The sequence below is a fragment of the Microtus pennsylvanicus genome, chromosome 3 (genome assembly GCF_037038515.1).
Source record: "Microtus pennsylvanicus isolate mMicPen1 chromosome 3, mMicPen1.hap1, whole genome shotgun sequence".
In the NCBI taxonomy this organism is placed as follows: domain Eukaryota; kingdom Metazoa; phylum Chordata; class Mammalia; order Rodentia; family Cricetidae; genus Microtus; species Microtus pennsylvanicus.
Window position 1 is genome coordinate 76,939,534 of NC_134581.1, and position 8,560 is coordinate 76,948,093.

The 8,560-nt window shown below is 55.8% G+C and overlaps 2 protein-coding genes across 2 annotated transcripts; both read right to left on the reverse strand.

Annotated features, from left to right (window-relative positions):
• Positions 1 to 217: 217 nt before the first annotated feature.
• Positions 218 to 2,157, reverse strand: C1qtnf5 (C1q and TNF related 5). The gene is made up of 3 exons (XM_075966245.1): positions 2,039 to 2,157; positions 1,446 to 1,709; positions 218 to 1,110 (listed from the first exon to the last, which is right to left on the reverse strand). The coding sequence occupies exons 2-3, from the start codon at positions 1,657 to 1,659 to the stop codon at positions 593 to 595; spliced, it is 732 nt and encodes a 243-aa protein (XP_075822360.1). The 5' UTR covers positions 1,660 to 1,709; positions 2,039 to 2,157; the 3' UTR covers positions 218 to 592.
• On the reverse strand, positions 2,155 to 7,733 carry Mfrp (membrane frizzled-related protein). Its single transcript, XM_075966244.1, has 13 exons — positions 7,478 to 7,733; positions 7,286 to 7,388; positions 7,063 to 7,176; positions 6,802 to 6,969; positions 6,452 to 6,665; positions 5,920 to 6,050; positions 5,679 to 5,804; positions 5,500 to 5,576; positions 4,552 to 4,700; positions 4,048 to 4,178; positions 3,796 to 3,924; positions 3,157 to 3,284; positions 2,155 to 3,071 (listed from the first exon to the last, which is right to left on the reverse strand). Exons 1-13 carry the CDS (start codon positions 7,529 to 7,531, stop codon positions 2,847 to 2,849), a joined length of 1,749 nt encoding a protein of 582 aa, XP_075822359.1. The 5' UTR covers positions 7,532 to 7,733; the 3' UTR covers positions 2,155 to 2,846.
• Between the last annotated feature and the right edge of the window lie 827 nt (positions 7,734 to 8,560).

Here is an 8,560-nt window from a genome sequence, read left to right on the forward strand (position 1 = left end):
AGAAAAATGTGTTCCTTTTTCTGGGTGGCCAGAGCCCCAAATCAGGAGGGCAATCTGCTGGTCAGGCAATCCCTTTCGCCTCCACATAGCTAGGTGGCATCTCCGTGAGCCGACTGACTAATCTAGGTCTGCCTACCATTAGCTCTGCCTCGTGGCTCCATCCCACCCAGGAACCCTCCCTGCTGTGGATCCTCAGAAAAAAGGCAGAAGCCAGTGGGAGGTTTTTGAGGTTTATTGAGTGAGCTCTGAGAAAAAGGCTGGCCCTAGGAGCAGGAGAGATGGAGTCAGGGATCTAGAGGGGACACAGGACTAGGAAGGAGCATCCCACCTTGGAATCCTGGGCCAGGACAACCAGGAACCCACAGTTGCCAGCACAGCACACTCCTGGGCAGAAACCCAGCCGCTGTTCCACACTGCCTGCCTTGACCTCAGACAGCCTGTCTCCATTCCTTGCCAGCAGTGGGACAGGAGGTGGCTCCTTCTCTTCCCTAGTCATTCACAATATTCCAGGGGGCCAGCCCTCCTGGTATGCGCCCGTCAATGTCACAGACCCTCCTCTAGGAGCAAGTGCCAGCTCCAGGTTCACTGTATATTAGGCGAAGACTGGGGAGCTGTGCCAGTCAGAATAGACGAGAAATCCAGAGAAGGTGCTGTCTGTCTTGATGCTGGCATAGATGCCAATGTAATCACCCACGCCCACCTGCACCCACACCTGGTCCTCGGGTTCCAGTCTTACCATAGCACCCCCCGAGAGCGAGGCTGGCTTGGGCCACCCTCCGAAAAACTGGAAGAAAGAGGCGACGGACTCGCCATTTTTGACAAGATCGAATTGCAAGCTGGCCCGGTAGACAGTCGCATGGACGGCGAAGTAGTAGACACCAGGCACTTGGCAGGTGAACTTGCCGGTAGTGGCATCGTAATGTCCCTGCTCATTTAGCAGCACGCGGTCGAAGGGTAGGGGTGCGTCAGCTGGCGGAGGCACTCGGCTCTCGGAGCGCTTGGCACTGAAGGCTGATCGCGGGGGCACCGAGCACTCCCCAGCAGGTCCGATAGCCCCCACGGGACCTGCCTCTCCACGAGGCCCAGGCTCCCCTCGCGGCCCAGGCAGTCCTGGGGGTGGGGTGGGTCGAAGGGGAGAAATTAGGAGTCACAGTGGCTCTCAGAAGGGTGACTCTGTTGACTATTCCTAAGTCTCCCAGCCTCCCTGGCTGTTGCCTCCTGCGGGGAACAGATCTGAAGTGCTGAGCAGAGGGATCTAGGCTTTCTGACTCCCTGGGGCTGACTCACCCCTCCACCCACAGCCCACCTCGCCCCACCCCAGCCGATTGGAATGGAAGGGGGAGTAGCGCCCCCTGGCGGGACCCTTGAACCCCAAAGGATTCATGAGAGCAGCTGCGGCGCTCACTAGGATGTCCCCATGGACTGCGATGAAGATGACTTCTTACCCGGCCTCCCGCCCTCGCCTTTCTCGCCCGGAGCTCCGGGCGCACCGTCGCGGCCATCACGACCGTCGCGGCCAGGCAGGCCTTGGCTGCCATGGTGGCCTGGTGTGCCTGGAAGGCCGGGCTGCCCGGGACACATGCTGGGGATCTTGTTGTCATCCAGTGGAGGAGAGCCTGACACCAACCCCAGAAGCAGCAGGGCAAGAAGTGGCCTCATGGTGGTGACCTCGGAGGCCCAGACGCCAGGATCCTCTTGTAGTCTGTGGGCTGGGCAGGACCAGAGTCGGAACCCAGAATCTCGGGACCCACCTCGCGCCCCAGGTCCCCGCTCCACAAACATGCCTTTGGGGTTGAGTGCAGTGTGACAGGATGAAGAGGAGAGTGCCCCAGACCAAGAATTGGGAGAGCACAGGAAAGGAAAGACAAGCCCTCCCTACCCGGTCCCCTAGCTGGCGCCCAGGCTGTCCCACAGTCCCCTCCCCCACCCATACTCCTCCTCTGCCAGACTCATCCCTCCCCTCTCCCCAGCTCCCCCTGCTGCTCTCTCTGAATGACTTTCTCAGAGACCCTCCACCTGGCCCTGCTCCCACTCCTACCCCAACCAGGCAGCCCCTGCCCTTGCTGACTGATCCCAGCGTCTGTTGCTCCTTGCCGGCTCCACAGCGCTCCTCCCAAACTCCTAGAGGAAACCAGTTGTTCAGGGCCAAGAGCTCCGGGACTGGGAAATAGCAGGGAAATAACTCGTGGTGTCGCCCGGCGGCCGGCCAAAGTTGTGGGGGTGTAGGGGGTGTGGAGAAAGGAGGAGGAGGAGAGAGAGAGACTTGAGCTTGCTTCCCACAGAGGCTGAACTGTCAGACAGACACTTGTGGCTCCAGTTCCCAGGAACTGGCGGGAGGGAGGGAGGGATGGATGGATGGAACGGTGACAGGGACCAAGGTCAAGACTAGTGTGTGAGGGTGGGGTGGAGGCGGGTGGAGACCTAGATCAGGAGAGCTCAGGGGACCCCCCCAGGCGGAGAATAGGGTCCCACCACACCAGCAGACTCTCAATATAGCTTTGTTGACAATTGGGAAAGCTGAAGTCTGGTGATGGTGATTTTAAACACTCAGACGGGAAGGGGGAAGGCAGAAGATAGGGAACCAGGGTCAGAGACTTGGATAAGAAATCTCTAGGTTCTCTAGGCTGTAAGGCTGTCTTGGCAAACAAGAGCGCAGGGGTGGTACAGGGAAGATCGGGTGGCCCCATTTGCCCTGGGCAGGATCAGGTCCCACTCTCTGGGAAGCACCAAGAGAAGATGGGTGGAGTCCCATGCCCAGGTCACTCTTCCTTTTGTTTTCTGCCTGCCCTGTCCACCCACATAAGTAGAGGAGGATGGGCAGACAGAGGGTAGGGGCTGGCTTCAGGTCAGGGCTGGGAGCAAGCTTCCAGGCTAGTGGCCTCAGGCAGCCGGTTGCAGTTGAAGGGCCAGGGGGTGCCCAGTAGTGCCAGGCTAGACTGGCACTGTTGTTCTGCCTCCTGGCAGACAGAGCGGCAAGGGGGTAGAATAGTGCCTAGTGGGGTGCAGTGAGGTACAAGCAGTCTGCAAAGGAACCTCCGGAAGTTCTGATAGCAGGGTAGAGTTGTCAGACTCTGTGGGAGGGAGAGACAGACCTCAGACATCCAGTTCCCATGCACCCACCTCTCCCTGCATCCTCCCGCCTCTGTGTCTCAGCACCTTGTAGTCTCTGAGGGTGTCTGCCACCTCCGCCTGGGTGGCCAGGCCTACCCAGATGTTGGGGAAAGCTGTGGTGTTGTAGCTTAGTCCGAGACACATTTCCACTTGGACAGGTTCACAGGTCAGCTCTGTAAGGGGGAGGGTGGATCACTGTGAGGAACAAGACACTGCCTGGCCCTGGGGCCTTGTTTCCACATGGGTCACGGGAACTTCTGTCGAGTGTCTCAAGAGGCACCACAGAACCGTTTCACAGGCTTCAGCAAGCCCTTCTGTTTGCCAGAGCATGCATTGGCCAGCCCCTGCATCATGTAGACCCATCTGATCTTAGGAAATGTGGAGCACCCTCTGGGGACTACTTGGGAGCACTTCTATCATGTGATCTGTGAAGCAGGCTGTGGAGAGGGACTCTGAGTGACAAGGTAGATAAGTCTCGATACCCCTACCACTGACCCCCACCTTCCTGTGTCCCTCTCAGGTGACACTAGTGTCCAATGCCGTCACCGGCCAAGAGTCCCAGGGTGAGGAGAGAGGGGCCCAGGCACAAACTTCCCAAGAGGGAAGGAAAGGGAGGTGAGAAAGAGTAGCAGGAACCCAGCCTGTTGTGGCCAGCAGGACTTGCTCGGGGTAAAGGCTCCCTACCTGGTTGTGGGAACAGGTGGCTGCTGCAATTGTCATTGCTGTCATCTTCACAGTCTCTCCATAGGTCACACATCCATTGCAGTTCCCCACACCCTCCGTCCTGGCAGAACTCTCTGGGCCCACAAGGGTCTGCGGGCACAGAGGCATGACGGTGCCCTAGGACATGCCTGTACCCACGGCCCTCCACGGTACCCTTTGATGTTCCATGGAGGAGCCTCTGTTGCCCACACCCCCATGCCCAGGGGCACCTACTCTCTGTAGTATTGATGGCCTGGTAGGTGGCTAAGAAGCCCCCACTGCTGATACCACGATCGGTCTTAAAGATTACAGCCAGCTGGTGCCGCGAGGAGACGAGGTGGGGTGGCGGCTCTGCACCACAGAACCTGCCCAGAGCAGAAAAATAGCCTGGCACAGGTCCCTGGCCAGCCCTGGGGGCTCTTGGCCATGCCAGGGATGATAGCGAACAAGATTGCTGATTCATGGAGCTTAGGGAAGGAGACACACGCTGTCACAGAAAGTAGGAAATGGCTTCTTAGACTTGGGGAGAGTCAGGGAAGAGAAGATGGCAGAAGGCAAAGGCCCTACAGGTGGAAAGAATAGGGCTGGGCAGCTGCGGAAGCCAAGGCCCGGTCAGGAAAGCACACGCTGTTTCCGGGGGATTGGTAAAGAGCTCGGAGTTTATAGAGCAGCCGAAGACAGTGAAGCCTAGTGTTGGGAGCCCAGGCTGCCGGGGGGGGGGGGCGCCCTGATTGGTACCTGCCCAGGAAGCTGAAGGCCCCGGAACTGCTGGCCTCGTACACCTCCACGTAGTCAAACTTGCACTCAGCTTGCTCTTCCAGGCTGAAGTTGTGGAACTGTAGTCCTATGCCGTATCCCACGGGCACTGAGATGTACCAGGTGCAGAGCTGAGGAGGGCATGTGTGAAATAATTCACGAGGACCCTCTCTGGTCTCAGCCCTGTCTTGCAGGGGGCACTCTATGCCCACAGTAGACTAGGCAGGGTGTTGCCTACCTACATCATCAGTGCCTCTTAAATAGGAATGGTCGGTCAGACATGGTGACTTACACCTATAGTTCCAGTGCTTGGGAGCAGGGTTCAAAGTCAGCCCAAACTTATATCAAGTTCCAAAGAAGCTTCCTGAGCTATCTACAGAGACTGTTTCAAAAAGCCAAGGACCAGGGATAGAGTAGCTTAGGGGTAAAGGACTTATTTGTCATGCACAAGATCCTGGGGTTGTTCCTCAGCATGGAAAAACAAAAACAAAAACAAACACAGAACAACCCAGCAGGTGTGGGGTTGGGGGTGAAGGCATGGAGATGCATGCCTTTCTTCCCAGGCTGTGGCAAGTGGATCTCTGTGGGTTCCAGGCCAGCCAGGGTTACATAGTGAGACCCTGTCTCAAAACAAACCAAAGCCCATGCCTGGCTTGGTGGCTCATACCTACAATCCAAGCACTTGGTAAGCTGGGGCAGGAGGATTCTCACCAGTTACAAGATCAGCATGGGCTACAGAGGGAGACCTTGTCTATAAATATATAAATGCCCTTTCAATTGTTGGAGGTAAAGGTGTTTACCCAGCATAGAAATATCTGGGTATACCATTGGTACTGAACAATGTTTTCTTCTGGCCGGCCTGAACTTATCTTACCCAGGCACACAAACCTAGGCACCCTGGTGTCTGTTTCCTGGGGGCACTGTGTTTACCTGTTGTTGAGGGTAGTGCTGTGGGTAGTTGGGGGTAGAGAACACCCCGTGGAGCCCAGTCAGATTTCCTCCACACCCTGGAGAGAGTCAAATGGCCATGAGTAGTCAGGCAAGAGAATTCTGGGTCAGAGCAAGGGAGCCCAGCCTCGGACAGAAGCCGTCCCTAGCTGGGCCCGTACCCGAGGTCTTGGCACTGCAGTTGGCCTCGTCACTGCCGTCAGCACAGTTGGTAATACCATCACATACTAAGTCATGCGTCAGGCAGAGGAGCAGGTCACAGCGGAACTCATTGTGGGCACAGCTCCCTGGAGAAGGGCATGAATCATCTGGAGTCAGAATCCCCCAGAGTTTCCATCTCCTTTGCTGTGTCGGGAGTAGCTGAAGGGGTGGCATCTGGGGACATGATGGGAAGACACTCACAATGTCCCGGGGCCACAGCTTGGTACCAGGCCTGGAAACCAGACCCTTCCACGTCAGCATCAGAGACGAAGGACACACGGAGGTGGCTGGTATTGGTGTTTAGTGTGGCTGGAGGCGTTTTACCACATACCCTGTCAAAGAGCCAGGTTGGGGGTGATGGAGGCTCTGAACTCCGGCAAGAAACGAACGGACCAGAGCCCAGAGGTGGTGGCGCATGCCTTTAATCCCAGCATTTGGGAGACAGAGGCAGGCAAATCCTGAGTTCAAGGGCAGCCTGGTCTACAAAGTGAGTTCCAGGACAGCCAGAACTGTTGCACAAGAAAACCTTGTCTTGAAACTGCCCTCACCCCCACAAAAGAAAGCAATGGATCAGAGAGGGAGGTGACCTTCCTTAGGCCACACAGCAACAAGGTGCTGGCAGGGGAGGAGTCAGAAGTTCTGTTAATTTCCTTCTTGTCAAGATTTTTTTGCTTCCACTCCCAGTTTCTCCACTTTCAGATAAGTGGGATCCCCTGGATGTAGAGGGACCCACCTGAAGAGAGGGCCTGAAGGCTCTGGGGTAATTTCCAAGCGATCAAAAAGACAGGCGAGCACCCCTTCTATGCTGAGGGCTTGAATCTTGAGCTGTATTGTCTGGCCTGTGGCTACCTGGATATGCCAGACACAGTGACTGTGGGGTGGGTAAAGGTCTGGGTAGTTGGGGCTGCTGAAGAAACCCTGTGGACCAGGAAGGAGGCCTCCGCAGGCTGCAGGGGGTGGAGGTTAGAGTTCAGAGGTCAATAGAAGAGAGGTCTTTCCCCCTCACTCCCAAGGTTCCTCTTCCAGGCTTTTCTTCCCCACTACCACCTTAGGCATTCTCCACAGGGTGCCCTTAGAACTCACTGGTCTGGTGTGTAGGGCTCATGGCTGCTTCCTGATGTCCCGCGGTTGCTGGAGAGATGGTGGTGGTGCTGGTGTTAGGACTGGTACTAGGAATGCTACCCTTGGGGGTGAGGCCTTGGGTGGGCAGTGGGCTCTCAGTTGTCCTAGGGAGGGATGTAGTCTCCAACTCTGGGGGCAGGAGGATGGAGGAGAGTCATTTAGAGGAACAGGTCCCTGCGAATAGTTCATGGACTTCCATGTAAAGTCCTCCCAAGCACTCACGGGTCAGAATGACAGTCACCAGCAGCCCCAGCAGCAGGAGCAGCAGGCCACTGAGCAGCAGGATACAGAGGCAGGAGAAGTGGCAGTCTGGTTGTAGCCCTCGGAGATGCTGGGCTGCAGGGAAGACACAGTGGGCTTTTTAGAGGCACCCCTGCCCAGAATGACCCTTGCACCTTAGTTCCTGGACTCTCTCCTGTTCCTGGGCAACCCCTGAGATGGTTACCACGCCAGGGAGCTTTGAGGCTGCTGCTGGCATCTTTCTGTAAGGCTGGTGGAGGGCAAGAAGGCCCTGCTTCAGGGTCGAAAACAGGATTGCAGAACTCTGTCTGGAATGGAAGATAGAGGCTTATGGGCTGAGACAGGCAGGTTCACTGGGGACCGGGATCTTGGGAGGTGGGTTCCGTGTGGGCCTTACCTTGCTCAGCTCAGTTGTCTCTGGATAGAGGATGACATCAGAAAAGTCCTTCATGGCTCAAGATTCTGCATGGCTTTTTGGAGATCCTGTGACAGCCCAAGACCCCTGAGGGTCCACTCTGAAGTCACAAGCCACCTATCAAAGACGCAACCTTTACTCTCGAAGGAACAAGGCTATGAGGAGAGACTAGTTCTCTTCCTGCCTTCGGCAGAATGGTTGAAGCTCCAGGTTACTCTGTTTCCATGTGGGGGAGGGAAGTGAAGCGAGAAGGAATTCACAGAAGGCACGGAATGGTCCTTAATCCAACTCAGCTGAGGATGCTGAGGTCAAGACCCTGGCACCGAGCAGCAGTCCTTAAAGGTACAGGCTGTGGCCATGAGCACCAACAGAGAAGGAGGTGTTCTGTGGGGTGTGACTAGGTCAGTCACCACGCCCCCACCCCAAGGTATCCAGCTGGGGAGCTGGAGGTTGGAGGGCATTAGAGCCTCAGGTGAAGAGAGACAGAGACAGAGCGAGTGCTGGGGTAGAGGTAGGCAGTCTTCTAAGGGTCACAGGCAAAGCCAGTGGCTCACTACTTTGCCCCATCAGAGTGGCAAAGTTACTGACTAACTCTGGACCTTTGGAAGAAGACACTCCTCCACCCTGGCTTTTTGTTTTTGTTTTCAAGACAGGGTTTCTCTTTATAGTCCTGGCTGTCCTGGAACTCTCCCTGTAGACTAGGCTGGCTTCAAACTCACAAAGATCTGCCTGCCTCTGCCTCTCCGTACTACCCCGAGGGCTGGAACTAAAGGCCACCACTTGGCTGGCTTTTTTCTTTTCTTTTAAGGTGGTCTCATATTGCCTGGGTTGGCTTCAAACTATATAAGCAAGAATGACTGTAAACATTTTTTTTGGTATATATATGTGTGTGTGTGTGTGTGTATGATGTGTGAGATGTGGGTGTTTTGCTCATGCTTGTGTGTATGGAGGCTAGAAGTTGATGTCAGTGTCTTCCGTGATCTCACACACACACACACACACACACACACACACACACACACATTCACACACGCACACATGATATTACATATTAAAGCCAAGTCT

Bases quoted from the DNA above. Each gene is read 5' to 3' on its own strand.
- Mfrp (XM_075966244.1), bottom strand. From the start codon at position 7,531: ATGAAGGACTTTTCTGATGTCATCCTCTATCCAGAGACAACTGAGCTG. The intron at 7,177-7,285 runs GTAACCATCTCA...TCTTCCCTGCAG, and splicing joins CCTCAAAGCTCCCTGGCGTG to CCCAGCATCTCCGAGGGCTA. The intron at 5,577-5,678 runs GTACGGGCCCAG...GACTCTCTCCAG, and splicing joins CTGCAGTGCCAAGACCTCGG to GGTGTGGAGGAAATCTGACT.
- C1qtnf5 (XM_075966245.1), bottom strand. From the start codon at position 1,659: ATGAGGCCACTTCTTGCCCTGCTGCTTCTGGGGTTGGTGTCAGGCTCT. The intron at 1,111-1,445 runs GTAAGAAGTCAT...CCCCACCCCCAG, and splicing joins AGGCGAGGGCGGGAGGCCGG to GACTGCCTGGGCCGCGAGGG.